Source organism: Panthera tigris, chromosome E1 (assembly GCF_018350195.1).
Source record: "Panthera tigris isolate Pti1 chromosome E1, P.tigris_Pti1_mat1.1, whole genome shotgun sequence".
In the NCBI taxonomy this organism is placed as follows: Eukaryota; Metazoa; Chordata; class Mammalia; order Carnivora; family Felidae; genus Panthera; species Panthera tigris.
In genome coordinates, this window is record NC_056673.1 from 3,883,214 (window position 1) to 3,907,482 (window position 24,269).

General features: G+C 44.7%; 1 protein-coding gene across 1 annotated transcript in view; it reads right to left on the reverse strand.

The window, feature by feature from the left end:
• The window catches only part of STX8 (syntaxin 8), a 252,706-nt gene that overhangs the window by 97,796 nt on the left and 130,641 nt on the right, over positions 1 to 24,269 (reverse strand). Inside the window, exon 7 of the mRNA XM_042967115.1 lies at positions 626 to 727. Within this exon, the coding sequence (XP_042823049.1) occupies positions 626 to 727 (102 nt within the window). The remainder of the gene's footprint in view (positions 1 to 625; positions 728 to 24,269) is intronic.

A 24,269-nucleotide genomic window follows, 5' to 3' on the forward strand; every position in this document is an offset into this window, starting at 1 on the left:
GTCCTTGTCAAATAATGAACATCCATTCCAGTCCTACTTAATCAGAATCTCTAGGGCAGGGCCAACGGGTCAGTGTTTCGAGAGCCACGCCAACTGATTCTTGTCTTGGCACGGATAGCCCCATTTTATGCACAAGGCATCAAGCAGTAAAGTGACTGCCAAAGACTAACATCACTGAATATAGGATGCGAACTCCACCAGACTTCAGAACCTGGGCTCTTAACCACTCTGGAGTCCAAGCTTCAGCCATGAAGCTTACAAGTAGAAAAAAGGCACAAAGTAAGCAAGATCGCCTTCAACACCTGCGATCATCTACCAGCAGCGACCTGCCTACTGTCACACGATTTCCCAAACTGGTTTTCTCTGTAAGCATACAGAGACAGATCCTATTTTAAATTAAAAAAAAAAAATTAACAGTGCATTATACTTCTCCTACGCTCGTAATCCTTCATTTTCACAAGATTTGGGGTTCTCTTAGCGATTTCAATGCTTCATCAAAAGGGACTGTCTGCAATAGAAGAGCGACCAAATCCCTGTGGTAACTAGAGAAACGCAGGCAACTAAAAGCAGAGTCAATGCACAAGTGATGATGGGAGGCAGAACGGTAAGTGTCGAGATCCTTTACCGCAAGATGTTGACTTTCTGTCCACTATGTTCATACGCCTGGTCTCCGTGCGGAGTTTCCCGTCTGTGTTCTCCACCAGGTTGGCGAGGTCATCAATTATCTCTAGAAAGGAAGACAGAGATGCATGGTTAAGACTCTAGAAACACCCAGGCTCACATCAAAGTATCACAGCGGAGGCCGGCCTAGTCCCTACTGATAATTCTCTCACGTGCAGTGAGGGGAAAGGTAAAGAGCTCATGTGTGTTCTTTGGAAACTGCAATCCTGATGTATAAGAGGTGGTGGTGGTGGTGGTGCAGGGCTGTGGGAGTCGTAGCAAAGGGAAAAACTGATTGAATGGAAGTCTGGAACACAGAGGAGGAATGTCAGAAGTTCCGGGGAAGAAAAGCAGGACCCAGCAAAGTTATGCCCAGCCACACTGTCATGCCAGCTTTATGGCAGATGGACTACAGGAGAACACTTCTTGTTTCTTATGTTTGTATTCTAATTATTTTCTTGCATGCTTTCTTTGGTGGGAAGAGTAGGACAGGGTCCTTCTCGAGAAAACTGCTTGATGACGAAATCTGGCCAACCAAGGGGTGAAAAGAAATAAAGAACTCTAGGATAGAAGAAGCCAGAGACCATGACCTAAGAGATGGTGGAGACAGCTGGAGCCATCTAAATACTGAGTTGGGAATCAGCAGATACAGGGATTACGTTACAAAAAGGTAGATAAATGTTGTAAACAGCGACGATGTAATTATAACCGAAATCAGGAAGCAGTTGGGAGGCTGCGTGGTGGGAGAAAGGTGGAAAGAATTTGAAGGTGTTGATTTCCCCATCATGCACAGCGGAGTCCCATCAAGCTGCGGAAAAGCAAAACATAGACCTATGGCTTTTCAAAATCACCAAAGCTTCAGTGCTTTAGGTAATTTTTTTTGTTAACCTTAGATCTTTTAGTAATTACCATCTCTTGTAAAGAATCCTCTATGTGAAGTTGAGTTTTTTTTATGCTAATTGTCTTCTTTTAAGATTGAATTATTAGAGTTGATACTATGGTAATCTCCTTAAAGTGAAATTAAGCTCTTAGTAACACTTAAAATAGGACATATAGCATAATCCTAATGATATAAAATTACTTCTAGCCGCCCTTTCATATGGACAAACCTACAAGGATATATCTGGATGATGGGAAGGATGATTATTTCTAGGTGGTGGGATCCTGGGTGAGCTTCCTTGTGTTTTCTGTATTGTTTGAATTTCCTCTAATGAGTACATAGTACTTTTTTCTTTTTTTTAATTTTTTTTTACATTTATTTATTTTTGAGAGACAGAGCATGAGTAGGGGAGGGGCAGAAAGAGAGGAAGACACAGAGTCTGAAGCAGGCTCCAGGCTCTGAGCTGTCGGCACAGAGCCCAACGCGGGGCTTGAACCCACAAACCATGAGATCATGACCTGAGCCGAAGTCAGATGCTTAACCAACTGAGCCACCCAGGCCCCCGACATAGTCCTTTTTCAATTTTGGTTCCCTTTCCTCCCTCCTTCCCTCCCTTCCTCTTTTGTTTTTCTTTCTTTTAAGTGAGTGCTTTAGAGATCCATTGTCCAATATGAGTCACTGCTTCTGTTAAAGAATTAAATAAAACAAGGTAATCAAAGAAAGTTTTCAGAATGATGCTGGAGCTGTGTTTTAATTTTTGTTTGTTTACTTATCCATTTTGAGAGAGAGAGAGAGAGAGAGAGAGAGAGAGAAGAGAGCCAGCGTGGGCAGGGGAGGGGCAGAGAAAGGAGAGAGAGAAACTCAAGGGGGCTCCACAGGGTCAGCACAGAGTCCAACACAGGGCTTGATCTTGTGAACTGGGAGATTATGACCTGAGTCGAAATCAAGGGTGGGTCGCTCAACTGACTGAGCCACCCAGGTGCCCCTGGAGCTGAGTTTTAAAGGCCGTGGGTGTAAAGAAGCAGGAAGACAGCACTGCTCGCGGGAAGAAACAGCATGTGGAAGGCACAGAAGAGGCGGCCGCTCCTCCTGGGCTCCTGCAGCCCTTGGGACAACCTCGGTTTCCTTGCAGACCCGTGTGTTTCGTATTTTAATTACTTGCTTGCCTGCCTTTCTTTGGTGGGAAGAATAGGACAGAGAGGCTCACTTTCCTTCCTTGCTCTACCTATGATGCCCAGGGGAATGTGTAATACACAGCCAGATAAAATAAACACAAAGCGATGGAGGCAATGAATGGACGGAGTCTAAAAGAGAGACAGAATTTCAAAGTCCTTTTCTGCTTCTTAGGCCAGCAGATCTAGGCCAAAACTGTCAAATGGTATCTGTATGAGGGCCGCCCAGAAAACTTTTCGCTACCATTTAACAATGCATTTGAGGGGTTTTTTTGTTCATTTTGTTTTTAAGTTTATTTATTTATTTGGGACGGGGGAAGGGGCAAAGACAGAGGGAGAGAGAGAATCCCAAGCAGGCTCTGCACTGTCCTTATACACTGTGTGCACAGTGCAGAGCCTGACGTGGGGCTCCGACTCATGAACCGCGAGATCACGACCTGAGCCGAAACCAAGAGCTGGACACTCAACCAACTGAGCCACCCAGGCGCCCCAACAGTGCACCTGTGACTCTGCAGTCAGTGGCAGTCTTCCAGTTTTCCTCCCGTCTCCAAGCTCTGCGAAGTGTCTTCTTCAAATGCCCGCAGTCCCACCCTTCTGTATATTTTTATGCTGTAACACTACCATGGTGATTTTATGTACCTTTCAGTTTCCTCAGTATGTAAATTAAAAACCTGAAAATCTCTGCTGTATATAGCTCCCCAAAATTCTTGACCCAGGCAGCCAAGTGCCTACTGTTTATCCGTACCTCGAAATTCCGACAAATATCTGAGTCTCAGGGTCTCTAAACTAAACTCTTCATCTTCCCCTACGCCTGATCCCCCCCCCGACATTCCCTGTCCCCATCCATGGCACCAACGTTCGCCTGCTGGCCCATGCTAGAAATCTTCAGTCACTCGGCCTCCCCCTCCCCCGGTCATGCCACTTGAAGCCAATTGACTTGACCCTGCCTCCCGGGGTTCTCTCAATCTCATGGTTTCTCTTAAACTCTGCTACTGTCTCACAAAGTTGTGCCAGTGTCTCTCAAACAATGTCCAAACTTATCTTCCTGTTTCTAGTTCTGGATCTTCTCGTTCCACCCTCCATACTATAGCCAGGGATGCATTTTGATTGTTTTCATATTTTAACTAGTTAAAACTCAAATTTCAAGCCACTTGTGGGTGGTGACTACTATATCAAACAACATATCTCTAAAGCAATCATAAAAAAAAAAAGAAAGAAAGAAAGCCATACATCAATATATAGAGATTTAAGAAAAAAAAACAGGGGCGCCTGGGTGGCTCAGTCGGTTAGGCGTCCGACTTCGGCTCAGGTCACGATCTCGCGGTATGTGAGTTCGAGCCCCGCGTCGGGCTCTGTGCTGACTGCTCAGAGCCTGGAGCCTGTTTCAGATTCTGTGTCTCCCTCTCTCTCTGACCCTCCCCCGTTCGTGCTCTGTCTCTCTCTGTCTCAAAAATAAATAAACGTTAAAAAAAAAAAAAGGAAAGAAAAAAAAACAGAGGGAGGGGCTGCGGGGTGGCTCAGTCAGTTGAGCATCCGACTTCAGCACAGGTCATGATCTCACGGTTCGTGGGCTCGAGCCCCGTGTTGGGCTCTGTGCTGACAGCTCAGAGCCTGGAGCCTGCTTTGGGTTCTGTGTCTCCCTCTCTGTCTCTGCCCCTCCCCCACTCATGCTCTGTCTCTCTCTCTTTCTCTCTCTGTCTCAAAAAAAAATAAACATTAAAAAAAATTAAAAAAAACCAACTGTCAGTAAAAAATAGAAACCCAATCCCCAGGGCTCATCTACTCTCACATCTCAAGAGTGTGTTTTTCATTTTAATAAGCTTTCCTGCTTAAGTCACTTGCCTGTGTTGCATGTCTGTCCTTGAATTCCTTCTCGTAACAAGACCGAGAACCTCCAGCAACACCTTTGGGATGGGCTGGGTTGTGGCCCCCGGGGCCCTGGGTCTCCCCTGTCCACCCAGCGACACTTAGAAATAAATCTAACAAAAGATGTGCAAGCCTTGTACACTGAAAACCGTAAACCACCGCTGGTTGAGAAATTAAAGAGACGGGAGTGCTGTACTGCATTTGCAGACTGAAAAGACTCCATGTTTTAAAGGCACCTGCTGTCTCTCAACTGATCTATAGACTCAGTGTAGCCCCACTCAAAATCCTGGCAGGTTTTTCATTCACATGTGGAATTTAAGAAACAAAACAAATGAACAAAGGAAAAAAAAAGAGAGAGAAGCCAAGAAACACTCTTGACTGCAGAGAACAAACTGATGGTTCCCAGAGGGGAGGTGGGGGTAGGGGATGGGTGAAAAGGTGATGGGGATCAAGGAGGGCACTGGCTGTGCCCAGCGCTGGGTGATGTGTGCAAGTGTTGGGCGACTTACCCTGTACCCCTGAAGCTAATATTACACTGTGAACCATGCTGGAATTGAAATAGAAAATTCATTAATTCATTCATTAATTTAAAAAATCCTAGCATGAAAAAAAAAATAACACTGGCAAGCTAATTTTAAAATGTACATGGAAAGGCAAATGGTTTAGAATAGCCAAAATAATCTTGCCAAAAAAAAAAAAAAGGAAAAAAGTTGGGAGGTACTATACTACCCAAATCCCAGATTTATTATAAATATATAGCAATCAGGACAGTGTGGTATTGGCAGAAGGACAAACAGATCAATGGGACTAGACAGAGTCCAGAGATGCACCTGTGTGTGTGTGTGTGTGTGTGTGTGTGTGTGTGTACTCAATTCTCAACAAAAGTATCAACAACAAAGTCAGTCAAATATGGAAAGAAAAGTCTTTTCAACAAATAATATTGAAACAACCGAGTACCCCTACGAGGAAATGAAAACAATCCCGACTCCTCCCATTAGAATCTAAAATTAAAGACTGTGCTTATTGCTGGGGACAATCTGGCACAAAGGTAACCGTAGAAGTGTTTGTCAGCTCTAATCAAGTTAACCATCTATGTAACTCACGACCCAGAAATTTCACTCCTACGTATTTACCAAACAGAACCAAAAAATATTTCTCGGGGCGCCTGGGTGGCTCAGTCAGTTGAGCCACTGACTCCTGGTTTCGGCTCAGGTCATGATCTCCTGGTTCATGGGTTCCAGCCCCTCACTGGGCTCTGCCCTGAGAGCGCTAAGCCCGCTTGGGATTCTCTCTCTCTTTCTCTCTCTCTCTCCCTATCTCCCTCTCTTTCTGCCCTTCCCCAGCTGGTGCGCGTGCCCACGTGCTTGTTCTCTCTCTAAATAAACAAACTTCAAACAACGGCAAAACATATTTCTCAAAAAGACTTGCAAAAAAGTGTACATAGCAGCCTTATTAATTAGAACCTGAAGCAGAAACGGCTCAAATATCCATCAAGAGGAGAATGGATAAGCAAATCTGTATAATAAGCTTATCTGTAGGACGGAACACTATTCAGCAATGAAAACAATGAGCTACTTGCTGGTGCAACAACCAGATAAATCTCAAAAGCATGTTGTTGGCCTACAATAAGAGAACTGAAATCAATACATATGTATTTCATGATTCTACCTATATGAAGTGTATGCAAAACCAAATCTACTGGATAGAAATCAGAAAGGAGCTGCCTCTGGGGTGGTGGGGTGGCCCGCTAGAAGGGGACACGAGGGAGTTTCCTGGGGTGACTGAAAGATTCTAAATGATGACACAATTGTATACAGTTGTTAAAATGCACAGAACCGAATACTAAAGATCTGTGTGATTTGTTCTATGTAGACTAAACCAGGGGCTCCTGGGTGGTTCAGTTGGTTGACTGTCTGACTCTCGATTGCGGCTCAGGTCATGATCTCACAGTGAGTTTGTGAGATCGAGCCCTGGGTCAGAGATTGCCTGGTATTCTCTGTTCCCTCTCTCTCTCTCTACCCCTTTCCTGCTCATTCTCTCTCTCTCCCCCCCCCCCCAAAATAAATAAATACACTTAAAAAAAAAGGTAAACCAGAAAAAAATTAAGTTTACAATATTAGGATACTCCTAAGATTTTCCAGGAAGGCAGGCAGGCATGCATTCTGGGAAGACAGGGCGAATGCTTTAGAACAACAAAACTGCCAGACCGCAGAGGTCATGTGACCGTGCCGCGGTTCCTCCCCTTTTCTCCAGCATCCCTGGCCACAGGAGCAGGCTGATGAACATTTTGCTGAATGCTCCCAGCCACTGGTGACATGGAAACTCGCGAGAAAAATCACTTCCATGGCTGAGCTGGAGGGTGACTCTCATTATTATAAGGTTCTACCCATTGAGCCGAACACCTGCCCGCTTTCACGGTCCACCAGACTTATTTCTAGAACACAACACCAGTGTTCCTTCTTCCACAAGACACTTCTCCTCTCCCTCCTTAGTCTTCTCTTCGGGGGTAAAGACGCTGAGCTGGAAACTTTGGCAGATCCTGAGAGGAAGCAGTTTGAAAATCTTGTGACATCTTGGCGCTTTGGACATAGTGTTCGTCCTACAGTGCCATGTGTGGGCTGGACGTGCCACCTCGGTTTTGGTCTGGTGAGGTGAGCATGGAACCCAGATGGGCTTATACACTGGAGCATATGTAAAAGCATATGGTTTGGTTTTTTTTTTTAAGTCTATTTATTTATTTTGGGGCGGAGCAGACAGAGAGAGAGGGAGACCCAGAATCCGAAGCAGGCTCCAAGGTCTGAGCTGTCAGCACAGAGCCCGACGTGGGGCTTGCCCCCATGAACCGTGAAATCGTGACCTGAGCCGAAGTCGGATGCTTAACCGACGGAGCCACCCAGGCACCCCAAAGCGAATGTTTTTTATCACCCACTCTCCGTGTCCTATCAGGATATTCCACAGTAATGTGCTTCGTACCGTTACTTGGCACAATGCGATTGGTCCACACAACCGATCACAGTCTAATGATTATGTTTTAATGCTGCAGTACGTAATGCGAAACTCAGGTGTCATCAGCCTCCATCACTAAAACAAAGTCAATGTAAAATACTCCTTGTCTGACACTAAACATTTGTCAGTCGTTAAAGGTTAACTGGGTTTCTAGATAGATTCCTTTTAAACTTTATAAATATTTACAACTGAGAGGTAGATCAAGACTTTGTGTGTAGCAGATTAGCTCAGCCAAGATCAGTAGTCAACGCTGAGGGTGTTGATTTTTTGTTTTAAGTTTATTTATTTTTTTAGTAACCTCTCCACCCAGAGTGGGGCTTGTACCCACGACCCTGAGATCAAGGGCCAGACGCTCTTCTGACTGAGCCGGCCGGGCGCCCCGAGAGGGTTCTTGTTTTTAATCTCAGACCAAATACAAAGTTTTTCATTGGGTTGCTAAACCTCTTCTGATCACTGATGTGTTGTTTGTTTGTTTACAAAACCAACTCTATTTTTTTTTTGAGTGACACAATTATTTAATAGCAGTTTATGAATGACAGGGGGGCCAAACAAAAAAGACAAAAGTTGTCCCAACACCCCGGTAATCACTTCTATGTGTTCTCTTCTCAGATTTGACATAAACATATATTTTTATATAATTGCAACACAGAAGCCTTTTGCCCCATTAACATGAGCTCTTTTATGATCTTTCATGTTGCTACACAGTCTCCCTTCACAGTTATAATTTCTAATGGTTACAAAATATTCCTTCCATTAAATAAACATTCATTAAAAATAGCCCACTGTCAGGGACTTAGAATGTTTCTATATTTATACATAATGAGTCAACGAATTCTTTCCTCCATTATCATTTTCTTCCTTTTGTCTCATTTCCTTACGTTAACACCCTGGGGTTCTGATGGCCGCGTGGACTTGGAAACACATCGCCACATCAGTTTTTCAAAGGTTTATACTGCCGCTGTGGGTTCGCCCCACTGTGTCACAGCTGCTCTGAACTCCCCAGATTTCCAGGGGCAGGGAGTCCAGGGGGATTCCCACCCTGCAGCCCGCAAGCTGGGAAGTCCCCCAACCAGAGTCTCTTACCAGCGAATTAAACACAGGTTTCTGAGCACAGGTCGAAAAACGACCCGCTGCCTCTTGCAGATTCCGGGCAGTCCCGGCCTCTCGAGAGAGACTGATCTTTTGCTTCCTGGTTAAGTGTTTGCATTTGGGTTCTGAGAAGGAGGCTGTATGTCCATCGTGCGTGGATTCGGGACACCGTGTGCCATTCCGACACGGGGTGGAACAACGGTCGAGGTAAAGCGTGACACAAAACTGACGGAATCAAAAGCGGTAAGAAACACACGGCATCACACTGACTCAAATTATACTTGTCACTTCTTCCCGCTCTCAAGGACATTGCCAATTATATTCCATATTAAGGCAGACAGCGTGCTGCATGTTTCCAGGATAAGTTTGGTGCTTTTTCATTTTCTTTCTTTTTTCTTTCTTTTTCTTTCTTTCTTTTTTTTTTTTTTTTTTTGTGCTCACAGTGGAAGGTGGCAGTTGTGAAGTCGTTATGCTTCTGTGCCTCTGGCTTATACTGCCAGTAACATTTGAAGACAAATGCTAGGACAAACCAGGAGTGAATAAACAGCCCTTCTTGAGGGCATTTGTTTAACCGCCTCCACTCCCTGTAATGGAAATTTAAAATTAGGAGTGGGGGTGGGACCTTTAACAATACCTGGCACTAGGTGACGATGTCAAATATGTGACAGAAACCAGGAGACGCAGTAACACTGAGGGCACTCCATGACAGGGCAGCTGGTGGGGAACTCCGGCACCCCCAAGCTGAGCTTCTGGGACACACCCAGGCTTTGGAGGCCTCGGAGAAATCCCCTTGGCTGCACCTGCTCACATCTTAAGCAGGGGCAGGTGAACGAAAGCCCAGGCTCCTTTCCTTCTTCCTTCCCACCATCAACCGGCGCTTTCCATTCTTCCCCCAACTGGGCCTAAAACTGCGCAGCCAAAGGCCGCCTAAGCTACAAGAACCTTCCCTGCTTCCAACAGTAGACGCATCTCCTCGTGCGAAGAGCAACCAAATGGCAGCAGGTGTAAACAGAGCCCCAAACGAGGGCCCGTCCTCTCCCTCCCTCACCTCGTCTGCTGGAGAAAAGACAATTCCTTCCGGAAAAGGAGAGGTCTTGAGAAAGCGGTTTCTCAAACACAAGATTTCTTAAACACAAGATTCAAGAGGACCGTAAGTGAGTGGCCACTGGAACACACAGCCATGACAAGGGGAACAAGTCAGGGTTACTGGACACACTGCATCCAGACAGAATCACAACTGTCAAATTAAAAACCATAGCGAAGGCACAAATTAAACAGACAGTAATCTAGATAAAAGATTTAGACAACAGGTTTGAATGACCTCCCAGACGTCAAAGGAAAAGGGCAGAGAGGACAAAATATGGGAGGGAAAAGACCAAAAAGACAGGGACATAGATCCAGGAAAATAGAAGGACCAACAATGACCAAATAAATAATGATGAGGTGCCTGACTGGCTCAATCTGTTGAGCGTCTGACTTCGGCACAGGTCATGATCTCAAGGTTTGTGGGTTCAAGGCCTGCGTCAGGCTCTGTGCTAATGTCTCAGAGCCTGGAGCCCGCTTCGGATTCTGTGTCTCCCTCTGTCTCTGCCCCTCCCCTGCTCACGCTCTGTCTCTCTCTTGCTCTCAAAAATAGACATTAAGTAAATAAATAATATAATATAATATAATCAATTTTCCTTGAGCTGAGAAAACATTGGAGTCTTCGTATCAAAGAAACTCACTGAGCTCTGACCGACATTCTTCAAAAGGGTCTGGAAATATCTCATGAAATTTCTGAACTTCAGAAAAAAAAAATTCTGAGGCACTCAAATGGTAGGCAGGGAAGATTACCAGCTTCCGAAATTGAGAAAATGAGAGAAAATTAAACTGGCATAGGGCTGTTCCTGTAAAACACAGAATATCTTAGTAAAAAGGTGTTAAGGGATACAGGCTGTGACCTATGGATTCAAAGTCTAGGTAATGTATAAAGCATGTGGCAGTAATTCTTGGAGTAGTCTACAAAGTTACCACGCAAGTCTTTGGAGCCCCGGAGCCACCCCAAGCCTTTGGCCAGGGTTTCACCCAGCTACCACTCAGTCCTCCTCCAGCTCCCTCTTCCCAGGTTGCAGTGACGTGCACGATGCCCTTCAGGGCAGCACAGAACCTGCTCCAAATCCTTACCTGCCCGCCCATCTTTAACCTCAGTGCATTGCAAAAGCACCTGAGCTGTCCAATGATGTCTGTTTCAAAATCCAGCAAGATCATCGTCACACGGCAATATCCCTTGGAGGCTTTTGTCAACCGTCCTAGCTCCAAACTGTCAGAGCACAAAATCAGTGGCAGAAAGACAGACCAAGGGGAGTAAAGCACGTATGCAAAATCGCATTCAGTTTAAGAGGGCTAAAAATCGCATTCAGTTTAAGAGGGCTAAATGGCCTAGACCATCTGCCCCATGCTGTGCTAATATTCACTGCCTGGGGGTATAATCTGTAGCACTAGCTTCCATTTGTAGAAAAAAAGCCTGCGGAAGAATTCAGAGCTAGAGAAAAATATAAATGAATGGTGTGCAAAAATGGGTGGTTATATATCATATGTGTATGCATGTACGTATGTATGGATATATGTATACAGATATACAGATGCTTTTGTATGTTTATACGTACACATATATCTATATATCTATATGTATGTATATATATGTACCTATATACATGTATCTTTTTTTTTTAACGTTTATTCATTTTTGAGACAGAGAGAGACAGAGCATGAACAGGGGAGGGGCAGAGAGAGAGGGAGACACAGAATCGGAAGCAGGCTCCAGGCTCCGAGCCATCAGCCCAGAGCCCGACGCGGGGCTTGAACCCACGGACTGCGAGATCGTGACCCGAGCCAAAGTTGGACGCTCAACCAACTGAGCCACCCAGGCGCCCCATATACATGTATCTTAAGAGATATATTTTACATCTCATTTTTCTAAGACAGAATGGTACATGTATCTTAGAAAAACATTTTATTTGGGGTGCCTGGGTGGCTCAGTCAGTTAAGCGTCCGACTTCAGCTCAGGTCATGATCTCACAGTTTGGGAGTTCGAGCCCCGCATCAGGCCCTGTGCTGACAGCTCAGGGCCTGGAGCCGGTTTCAGATTCTGTGTCTCCCTCTCTCTCTCTGCCCCTCCCCGGCTCGCACTCTGTCTCTCTCTCTCTCAAAAATAAATAAACATTAAAAAAAATAATAAAAAAATAAAAATATTTTATTTATGTATTTATTTATTTATTTATTTGAGAGAGAGAGAGAGAGAGAGAGAGAGAGAGAGAGAGAGAGGGAGGGAGAGGGTGTGTGTGTGTGTGAGTGGGGAGAGGAGCAGAAGGAGAGAGAGACAATCTTAAGCAGGCTCCACACTCAGCGCGGAGCCCGACATGAGGCTCGATCCCGTGACCCTGGGATCGTGACCTGAGGCTAAATCAAGAATTGGACGCTCAACCAGTTGAGCCACCCAGGGGCCCCAGAAAAAACATGTTAGAGACAATCATGAATGAATGCTGGAGAAACACCCCAAAACAAAAGAAAGTAATTAAAAGACATTGCTGGGGCAGCTGAAGAAATTTAAACATGGGCTCCATATAAAGCAATAACACCATGTGAGAGTTAGGTCTCTTGCCCCGATAATGACACCATGGTTATGTAGGAGAACACGCTAATTCTTGAGAAATGCCCATTGAAGTATTTAGTATTCACCTGACTTTTATACGGTTTGCTGGAAAACAAAGTATACATAAAAGGAAGAAAACAGACGTAAAATGGTAACAATCAGTGACTCTAGATGAACAGTGACCAGGTGTGTGGCAAAAACTCATTCTCAACTTTGCCGTTGGTTTGAGAAAAATCTTATATATTTTTTTAATTAAAAAAAATTTTTAAATGTTTTTATTTATTTTTGAGAGAGAGAGTGAGGGGGGGAGGGGCAGAGAGAGAGAGAGACACAGAATCCGAAGCAGGTGTTCCAGGCTCTGAGCTGTCAGCACAGAGCCTGACGCGGGGCTCGAACCCACCAATGGTGAGATCACGACCTGAGTGGAAGTCGGATGCTCAACCGACTGAGCCACCCAGGCGCCCCAGGTTTGAGAAAAATTTTAAATACAAAAAAACCAAAAGAATAAAAAATAAAGAATAAAAAAGAATAAAAAAATAAAAAAACATAACATCATAACATCATAATCAAAATGTCCAGGATACAACCCCAAATCACTCAGCCTATGAAGAGCCAGAAGGTTTCCAGCCTCATGATACAAGACGATGCCAGTGCTGCCAATAGATGCCAACGTTGAGGGGACGTAGGTGTTGGAATTACTTGGCAAGGACTTTTGAGCTGCTAGAGCGAGCACACCGCTAGAGCGAGCACGCCCCAGTAAGTAAAAGCGAATAGTCGTCAAACAAAGGACAAGGCAGGAAAAAAAAAAAGAAAAACTTCGGCAAAGAAATAGAAGATATGGAAAAGAACCAAATGCAAATTCCGAAACTGAAAAACAGAATAAATGAATCAGAAAAACTCACTGGGTGGGCCGAGCAACAGTATGGAGATGACAGAGGAAAGAAGCGGTGAACTGCAAGACAGGTCAGTAGAAATTTTCGAATCTGCACAAGAAAGAAAGAGCCTCCGTGGGGGCAGGGTGGAGGTTGATGAACACAGACTCGGGGACCGGTGGGGCAATGGCAAGAGGTCAAACATTCCGATCATCAGAGTCCCAGAAGAAGAGGAAAAGGGGGTGTGGCAGCAGAAATATTTGAAGAAGGAAGGGCTGATGCTGTCTTAAACTTTGCCAAACAAAACAACAACCCGTAAACCTGCACGTTTAGGAAGCTCAGCAAACCTCAAGCAGGATAAACACAGAGAAATCCATGCCTAGACACACACCCAAGCTGCTGAACACTAAAGAAAGAAAAGAAAAAAGAAAAGAAAAGGAAAAAGGAAAGAAAAGGAAAGGAAAGAAAAAAGCAAAGCCCCATAGGGGAGCAAAGATTTGAAAGACTGCGTAGTTCTTACCAGAGATCAGGGAGGCCAGAAGGAAGGGTAACAACAATTTTAACCCGCTGAAAGACAAGAATTGCCAACACAGAATTCCATATCCGGTGAAAGTCCCCTTGGGGAGTGAAGGAGAAAGAGAGACATTCATTCTCAGATGAAGAAGTGCTAAGAGACCTTGCTGTCAATAAAGTAAGTTCTTCAGACAGAAGGGAAATCACACCAGGGGGCGATCTAGAATGTCAGAAACAAAGGAAAAGCAACAGAAATCTTAAATATCTGGCTAAACAGAATAGATACTCGTCTGGTTAAGCTTTTAAGTATCTGTTTGGCAGTTGAAAGTAAAACTCACAATATCTGGTGCTCAGTGCACGGAAGGGTAGTACACAGACAAGGGCACCTTAAAGGGGGCGGGGCAGAGGGGCTGCATGCTGGGAAGGTTTCTCTGCCCTATCTCACAAGGTAAAATACCAGTTCTAAGTCAACGGTAGAATGTTATGTACATATATCACCATCCCTAGTAACCACGAAGACAGTGTGTACTGGGAGATAGGGTAAAAAAAAACACAGGGGCGGCTGGGTGGCTTCGTTGGTTGAGCTTCTGGCTCCTGATTTCGCCCTTAGGTCATGATCTCATGGTTTGTGAGATCGAGCCCCGTGTCAGGCTCTGCATTGACAGGGCAGAGCCTGCTTGGGATTCTCTCTCCCTCTCTCTCTGCCCCTCCCCCACTGGTGCTGTCTCTGTCTCTCTCAAAAATAAATAAACTTAAAAAAAACACACACGCAACAGAAAAATGAAAATGGAATACTAAAGAAGTTCCTACGTATGATCCTATTTGTGTGATATTCTCCAAAAAAACCAGAGTGATGAACAGAGCAGTCAGTGGGGGTGGCTGCTGTGGGTTAGGGATGGGGGAGAGTATGGCTACAAAACAACAGCCTGAGGGAGTCTTTGGAGGGACAGCACAGCACTGTCCTGTGTCCCCTTCGTGGTAGCAGTTACATCAAGCTATATATGGGTTAAAATTCATGCTACACGTACACACACCAAGTCAATGTTGCTCTGTGTTAACTAATTAATTTTTTTAAAGGTTATTTATTTATTCTGAGAGAGGGTGTGAGCAGGGGAGGGGCAGAGAGAGAGAGGGAGAGAGAGGATCCCAGGCTGGCTCTGCCCTGTCAGCACAGAGCCTGACGTGACCCTCGAATCCACAAAATGCAAGATCATGACCTGAGCTGAAGTGGGATGCTTAACCGACTGAGCCACCCAGGCGCCCCTCTGTGTGCTAATTTAAAAATCCGAGTTAAGAAAGACAGAGTGAACAAAAAGAAGTACAGGAAAAGGGGAACCTAGGGAACACTAGTGTTTAAAGAATAAGGGGTGCCCGGGGGGGCTCAGTCGGTTAGGCATCCGACTTCGGCTCAGCTCACGATCTCGCGGTTGGTGGGTTCGAGCCCCGCGTGGGGCTCTCTGTGCTGACAGCTCGGAGCCTGGAGCTGCTTCGGATTCTGTGTCTCCCGCTCTCTCTGCTCCTCCCCCGTTCATGCTCTGTCTCTCAGAAGTAAATAAGAAAAAAAAAAAGAGTAAGAGCAAAAAGCTAGAAGGAAAGGGGGTGCGGGACAGACCTCGGCTAGTGGAGTGGTGGCTGGGGAGCCAGTGTGGACCGTGCTAAGAGCTGCTTCAGCGGAGGGGTGTGAGGGGAGGGAGAGGGCAATTTGCTGGAGCTGCAGGACAGAGAGCCCGCCGAAATGTGTGGGAGGGAAGACAGCCAGGCTAGACTAGCTTATTAGGTAAAACCATAACAACAGCTACTAATATTTACTGAAAACTTGCCATGTGCTAAGTCATTGTTTTCCCATACTGTTGCACAGAGTTGGAAAGTTAAAAAAAAAAAAATTCTTCGACACCCCTCAGCGTTAATCATTTTATGTAAATTATATAATTAAATGTAACCATCCATGTGGATACCCATTCTTTGTTTACATGGTTCCTTATTCCGTAGTTCTAAACATGAATATTCATATTAAAAATAAAAACTACAGGGGCGCCTGGGTAGCTCAGTGAGTCAAGCGTCCGACTTCAGCTCAGGTCACGATCCCACAGCTTGCGGGTCCGAGCCCCGCATTGGGCTCTGTGCTGACAGCTCAGAACGTGGAGCCTGCTTCAGGGTCTGTGTCTCCCTCTCTCTCTGCCCCTCTCCCATTCGTGCTCTCTCTCTCAAGAATAAATAAAACATTTTAAAAAATAAAAAGAGTTACAAATAAAAATAAATAAAAACTACAAAACTCAGATTCTACTTAACAGCAATAATCTAATGTTGACAGATAAAGCTTGTGTAGTGAATACTAAATTAGTAAATTCACTGAAACGTGACTATGCACAGACTTCGGTACAGGTCCTTCCGGGTTGTCCTCCTATTGTCTAGTCTGATTGTGGAGACACCCTTTGCACTGTGCACAGTGATAGACTTTGGCCTCCCCACGGAAGCCAAGACATCACTATATACTAAGTATACATAGTATATTATATACTATATATCCCAAGATCCGGGACATTAGACACACAAATACAAGTGTGGGCTAGAACTGCATGCTGAGACACAATACTGGGGTAATACTGATGATCCAGAATATTTTAAAAATTTCTAAACATTCTCGGGGTGCCTGAGTGGCTCAGTTGGTTAAGCGTCCGACTCCGGCTCAAGTCATGATCTCGCGGTTCATGGGTTCGGGCTCCATGTCGGGCTCTGTGCGGACAGTTCGGAGCCTGGAGCCTGCTTCGGATTCTGTGACTCCCTCTCTCTCTGCCCCTCCCCTGCTTGCACTCTGTCTCTTTCTCTCCCGAAAATAAATAAACATTAAAAAGAAAAAAGTTTTAAAAAATTTCTAAACACTCTCATCAGCACAAGAAACACAAAATTTAAAAAGTCGTTAAAAAAAAAAATCACAGAACTCAGAGAAGGTACCATGAGCCCTAATTTGAAGACAGAATCTAAAAGCATAACATACTTAGGTTAGGCATTAAACAACCCCGTGATAGGAACAGAAATGAAGACCTCACCAGTTTTTCTGGACCCTCAATAAAGAATTTATTTTTTAAAAATGTAAGCTATGTCAGAACCCTTGCTGAATAAAATACACTTCCCATTATTTTTGAAAAGCCAGAATCCTGGTGATAATGTGCTCGGCGCTGACTGAATGATTTATACATGATCAACATGTGTTTCCTGGCACCCTGCATGCATAAAAAGGCTACATACTGTATGAATCCAATTATATGACATTCTGGAAAAGGCCAAACTGTCGAGAGAATACAATGATCAGTGGTTGCCAAGAGTTGGGAAGGAAGAGGGGAGGGATGAATAGGTCAATCACAGGGGATTTTTAGCGCAGTAAAAATATTCTGCGTGATACGTAACATTATGCAACTGTCAAAACCCAAAGAACTTTATGGCACAAAAAGTGAACCTTAATGAATATAAATTATAAAAAAAAAAAAATCATTTAGGAGGCTGAAGATTCCAGGAAGGAATATAGACCGTGATAAGAGAATCTAGCTGTACTAACAAATGTACAAAACAACATCCCTGAAAGGGGTAGAGAGAAAAGGTGATGATCTAAGTTATGCCAGAAATGAGCAGAATCTGTAAGACTCAAGGCAAAAGCAACTGCATATCGGAACAAAATTCTAGTTGAAAAAGTTGTTTTCTGTGAGGATAGGAGTTCACAATTCAGATACTGTTTATCTATGTACAATTAAGAAGATGAACGTGGGGTGCCTGGGTGGCTCGGTCGGTTAGGCATCTGACTCTTGGTTTCGGCTCAGGACACAATCTCATGGTTCGTGGGATCCAGCCCTGTGTCAGGCTCTGTGCTGACAGCACAGAGCCTGCTTGGGATTCTCTCCCTTTCCCTCTGCCCCTCCCCCCCACCCCAAAATAAAAAAATAAACTTTATTTTAAAAAAGGAGATGAATGACAGATGGCTGCAGCCGAATTCTCACTGTTGGGGTGGGAATTTAAGGATAAGCAGGTGGATGAGGCTAGGACAATCCATGTGATAATGATCAAGCTTAGCTTAGGATAGATACAAATGGCTACATGTAGATAAGTAAACACGCCTAGATCTCTGTGCTTCCTCAACGGAGAAGACACTTAAAAAACAGCATCACAGTAGCAATGAGCACACTCAGCACCCACACCTTGGTTTCTAATCCCATTCTCCAACAAAAAGAGCCAGGGGCTCTATGGAGAAATGGCTAGTTCTCGGACTGGGGCTGGAAATACACAACACGAACCTGAAGTATCTGGTAGCACCAGAAACTAAAGAATTTCTTTAAGAAACAAAAAAAACAAGGGGCACCTGGGTGGTTCAGTTGGTTAAGTGTCTGACTTCGGCTCAGGTGTGTCAAAGGAATACAGGAGCCAACAGACAGAACTGCCAGGGGCCAACACAGGAAAAGTTTGAGCAACAAAACAAATAAAGTAGTTCCAGATCACAGCCAATAAAATAATATCCATGCATCCATACAGATATAAACACATGATTGCACAAACTCATAAATGGGAGAGAAGACGCAAAACTCTCACGCAGAATCCCAAATAGTTTGCAGAGATACTCCGTCTTCAGTGAGGGGCTGTGGTGGGTAAGCTGTGACTTTACAGTGGAGAAGCCTGACAAACACTGCCTCGGCCGGACAACCAAGGTCAACATCCGTAGTCACAAATCACGTTGATAGCACGTACCCTTGATACGATACAAAGAAAGAGGGGACCACAACTCTACGGTCTTGCTCCCAGTAACCCGTAACCCCAGTCTTGTCACGAGAAAAACATCAGACCAAGTCTGGTGTATCCCACACCACCCCTGACCAGTGTCCCTCAAAACTACCAATATCACCAAAAACAAGGAGAGTCTGAGAAACCACCATAGCTAAGAGGAGCCTAAAGAGACATAATCATGAAAGGTAATGTGGTGTCCAGGATGGGATCCTGGAACAAAAAGAAAGTCAAGTCAGTAAAAACTAAGGAAACCTGAATGAACTATGGACTTCAGTTAATAATAATATATGCATACTGGTTCATTCGATGTACATAAAATGCTAATGTAAGATGTTAATAACAGATGAAGCTAGGTGTGGGGTGTTATGGGATCCCTCTTAAACTACCTGCTCAATTTTTCTGCAAATCTAAAACTGTTCTAAAGAATAAAGTCTATTATTTAAAAAAACTGTTTCGCTAACATCGTATTTAAAGATGGCACATTAAACACTTTCCCCTAAGATCAGAACAAGGCAAAAATGTTTACTCTCCCCACTTCTAATCAATACTTTGGAAAAATAAGCCTAGAGTTGGAAAAGTAATACTATCCAATCTCAAGATGTCCTGGGGCATCTGGGTGGCTCAGCTGGTTGAGTGTCCAACTCTTTGATTTCAGTTCAGGTCATGAGCCCAGGGTTGTGGGATCAAACCCCAGGCTGGGTTCCATGCTGAGTGTGGAGCCTGATTAGATTCTCTCTCTCTCTTTCTTAAAAAAAAAAAAAAAAAACTTCCTATAAAGCTACAGTAATCAAGACAGTACGGTATGGACAAAAAGTCAACGGGACAGAAGGGAGTCCAAAGCAGACTCACAAATATGGAGAAATGGGTTTCCACCAAGGATATCCATTCAACCCTCAGGTTCCATACGGAATGTCAGCAGGCCCATTTCCTCAATTTTCATGAGATCCCTTTTCAGATGCAAGAGTGAGAACACAGTAAGGGAATGTATCAGTTCCCCACGAGTGGCTCCTGTGAGCAAGGAACTATTACATAGTACTAGAGGTGAAGCCTGAAGAGGTTATTTGTCTAAAGGCACACAGCTGGCAGGAGGCAGAGCTGGTCTGACTCTGCAATCGTCAGATTCCAGAGGCTTTTCCGTAACATTCAGAAAGGAAAGAAGGCATCCGATCAAACACCTCAAGACTGCCTTGTTTGTTCTGTTCTGTTTTGGTTGGTTTGAAAGATGAGACCCTTCAAGTTTCCCCCATAAATATCTTCTAAACGACTGTCAAGTAAATGTTTAATTACCATTTACTACAATAAACATATTAATTAAGAGCCGATCTAGTTGAGTGTTTCTGTATGTTGTTGAATCTGTGTTGTAGAAACTTCGGCCTTTGTGCGTTGGCAGTGGAATTCTTTGCTATAAAGTTAAAAATATAAATGTAATTAAAAACATTTTTTGATTGTTATATAAATGTACAGTTGTTACTTGTTATGTGATACCTTGTTGGTCATAATAATGATTATCTACTGTCATGACTTTGGTCAAGGATACAATCCCCAAAGGTGAGCCAAAGTCATTTGCTAGTATTTTCCCCTCTCACAACCGATTATGGGAAATTCACCTCCATTTTATCACTTAAATTTCTAGAATCTCTCATGAAGTATCTGGACTCAAACCAGTAGATCTGTACTTCCTTTGAAAAATCACCTACATCTCAGAGCCAACTGGATCTGTCTGCCTGAGTAACTTTCTTTACTATGGGACCAAAAAATGCTAATAGAATCATAGCCTTTTTAAAAAAAAAAAAATTTAATGTTTATTTTTGAGAGAGAGACACACACAGCATGAGTGGAGAGGGGCAGAGACAGAAAGAGAGAGAGGAAGACACAGAATCCGAAGCGGGCTCCAGGCTCTGAGCCGTCAGCACAGAGCCCGACACGAGCCTCGAACTCACAAACCGTGAGATCATGACCTGAGCCGAAGTTGGACGCTTAACCGACGGAGTCCCCCAGGTGCCCCAAGAACCACAGCCTTTTATTTCCATTTCTGCTTCTGCTACTGAATATTCAAGGCATGTTCCAATTCTTACAACGTAGAACAAAATGTATAAAACCAAGGAGAGAACATTAGGAATGGAGAGAGTCTTGATCATTACTTCTGGGTTCTTCCTCTTAGATCTCAACAAGACAAGCTTTTTTGTGAAATGCACAAAATGGGGTCCTTCCTAAGTCAGGCCTTAACCTCCCTGTTTCAGTTTGAGGCCCTATAAATGAAGAGCTTTAAAAATACTCAAGATGGTGATAATATCGTTTTAAAGCACTGCCACCGTTTATTTCACCCGATCCCCCTGACGGCCCTGGAAGGCAGACAGGGAGACTGTCATAGTGTTTACAATGGGCCCACGCAGATCATGTAACTTGCCCAAGTCCCTCAGGACTAAGTAGTAGGGCACGGGAAGAAGCATCTCTGGGTTTCCATCCAAGAGTTTTCCTCAGAAGCACGTGCCTCTTAGGTCTCAAATTACAGCTGTGTGTCTGACTGTAGACTAAATACAGTCTGCATTTTCCCCGTTCCATAGGAGCATCACCTTGATTTCTCCATACCCTTTTTTTTTTTTTAGAAGGGACTGAAGATCTCTGATGAAGCCCAGATAGCTGGTTAAGACTTGGATTCTGAGAGATTCGGATTCGGGACATCTATCTGTCAGAAGGCTGATATGAAACGTGCACCCTGGCTTTAAAAAAAAACAACAAAGGACTTGAAGAAGAAACACTTCTCCGCTTGAGAAGAGAACACTCCTCCTTTGCAGAAAAGTTACCTGCCTTTTTTTCCGAGTTTCCACACGTCAGACGTATTTTAGGCATGTCTCCCATCCTAGAAAGGGTGCACAGAGGAACGGGATCTATGCCAACATCTATCCTGAGGCAGGAATTTCCAGGCAGGTCTCAGAGTCATAGATCACATGCGTGTCTTTGCCTTTTTGACTATATATACATTTTTAATACTCCTTTTGTTTTGCTCTAACAGGTGTTTTTAAACTCTCTGAGCACAGAAAAGAAATCCAAACACAAAGTGCCAAATGAACCACAGAATCGGGGGGAGCCCCGTCAACTGAAGAACCACTGACCTGACAACGTCCCCATTTTATAAAATGCATCCACAGACAGACACTTTGCGTTATATTTTGCTCCTTTGTGCCAACCATCATTTTACTGCCTCTCAGCTCCCAGTTCACCCCCTAGTACTGACTGGGCACCAACAGATGGGGGCGCTAAGCGGCTCTCCTTTGCGGTGAACCTGATGCGATGGCTTCTGGGCAGAGGGCGCTGGCAGGACAAGGCAAGAGGAGAGGGAGGTTCCAGGACCAGGTGTGCTGGTGTGTTTGCCTCTTCCTGCTGCTGTGCCTGCTCCAGTAGCTATGGATACGCATCACATCCGGTGGTGCCGGGTCCCAGCCGCAAGCCCAGGGTGGACAACCCCTCAGTGGGCTCAGAGCCCCGGCCTGGTGACCGCCTTGCCACTGTCCTGCACACATGGACACTCACCATCCAACTCCCACCGTGTGCGTGCCCCTGCCCGCCAGCCTCCGCCTGCCTTCAGCCCGGGGGGTGCTTCCTGCGCCAATCCTGGTTGTGGCTCTTTCGTCCGTTGGCCTCCGTGCATCTTCACCCCCAAAACAGTGTTTTCTGTGGACCAGCTCTGGCCCGGGAAACCCAGTGAACTTCTCTGCCCTCCCATCCATACCTTCTCCAATGAGGGCTGAATCCCAGCTGGGAAGCTCCTTGACGGGGACACTGGGCACCGCTGGGGAAGCGGGTTTGGTGCAGTAAAAATACAAGTGTGCCTGTAAGGTATATGAGCCCCAGCTCAGTAACCCTCCTCCTGAATCTCTTTCCAGTCAGAATCCAGAATGCTAGCTGCACATAACGCCCTTAGAGGGGACTGGTGGGTTATTTTCCATGAACAGACTAACCCAAGAGGGAAGATATGTATATCCTGATACCTGAAACTCCTACAATGACATGGTTGAGTCTCCCTCTCCACAGTGAGGTCTACCAGTTCAAGTTTAGCCAACATAGAGTCCTTCCGATCAACTTTTGGTATCTCCCTTTTAAATGTGAGCATTTAGAATCAACAGACATTTGTAACAGAGTTCCAAACAAGCCTTTTTTTGCAGCTATAGACACATAACACACACACACACACACACACACACACACACACACACACACACCCCCTCAGAGACAGAAGACAATATACCCACAAAATGGTAACAAAGGGATGAGAAAGGAACAAGAATGAGTTCCTAGAAATTAGGACAGCAATAATAGTTCTGAGTTTTTTTTTGTGGTAATGGTGACATGAATCTTACCCATGTGATAAAACAATACAGAACTGGACACACAGACACTATACCAAGGTCAAATCCCTGGTTTTGATATTGTATTGTAGTTACAGGAGATACAATCCTTGAGACAAACTGGGTGAACAGTATGTGGGACCTCTGTACTATCTTTACGGCTTCCTGTGAATCTGTAATTAGTTGAAAATGAAACGATAATTTTTTTTTTTAAAGATAGGATAGTGAGAGAGATGGGGGAAAGGAAAGAATTGTAAGATAGAGTTGAGGACATCGTTTAAGAAATAAAGCAATACGGGGCATCTGGCTGGCTGTCGGTAAAGCACATGACTCTTGATCTCAGGGTTGTGAGTTTGAGCCCCACGTTGAGTGTAGAGAGTACCTAAAAATTTAAAAATCTTAAAAAAAAAAAAAAGAAAGCAATATGACAAATCAGTGAGAACGAAGAGAGAAAAAAAAATTTAATTAAGTGGAGGATTTAATTCTCGAGTCCCAACGCTGACAACGGAACTACAAAGAGAGAGGAAAAAGAGAAACATCATGTGGAGGAAATTAACAATAAAATAATACAAGAAAGTTTCCCAGAATTTAAGGACACGAGTTTCCAGATGAAAAGGAAGTACCAAGTGCTAAGAGCAATGAGTTGAGGGGACAAAAATGTCACACCCAGACCATTATGAAATTTCAGAACAACACTAGAGATGAAAGTGTTCTAAAAGCTTTCAGAAAGATGGGAGAAACACATAGCTCATCCGTAACGGAAATCGGCACAGCAGCCCCGTCTAGAACACCCCTGAATGCTGGAAGCAAATGGAGGAATGCCGTCAGAAGTCCGAGAGAATTAACTCCAACCCACGACGCGGTCATTCTTCAATCAAACATGAAGGCATAATAAAGTGATTTTCAAATGCTGAAGGTCCTAGATTGTTTTTACTACCCCTGCAAACTTTCTTGGAAGTTCCTGGAGAACGTGTTCCACCAAAAAGGGGAGGGGGAAGAAAGCGGAAGACCTGAGGTCCAGAAAGCAGGGCGTGCCCATCAGAGAGAGACAAAGGGCAGGGCGTTCCCCCTGTGGTGATGTCAGACATCCCAGACAGGGAGCCAGTCGCCAGACTGCGGTCAGTCCAAATTGGACAGGGACAGAGAGGCCTCCAAGGAGAGGAAAACGGCGGGCTACTGCTCTGGTCTGAATGTGCGTCCTTCTCCCCACCAGCCCCCAGATTCATATGTTGAAATCCTAACCCCCAAGGCGATGGTATTAGGGGCTGAGGCCTTTGGGAGGTGCTCACACCACGAGGGTGGCCCCTCTAAACAGACCCCACAGAGCCTCCCCGCTCCTTCCACCCCATGAGACACGAGTCTGCGACCTAGGAGGGCCCGCCCCTGACCACGCTGGCACCGTGGTCTCGGACTCCCAGCCGTCTGTCAGTCATCAGCCTCTGAGCCTATGCCCTTTTGTTACAGCAG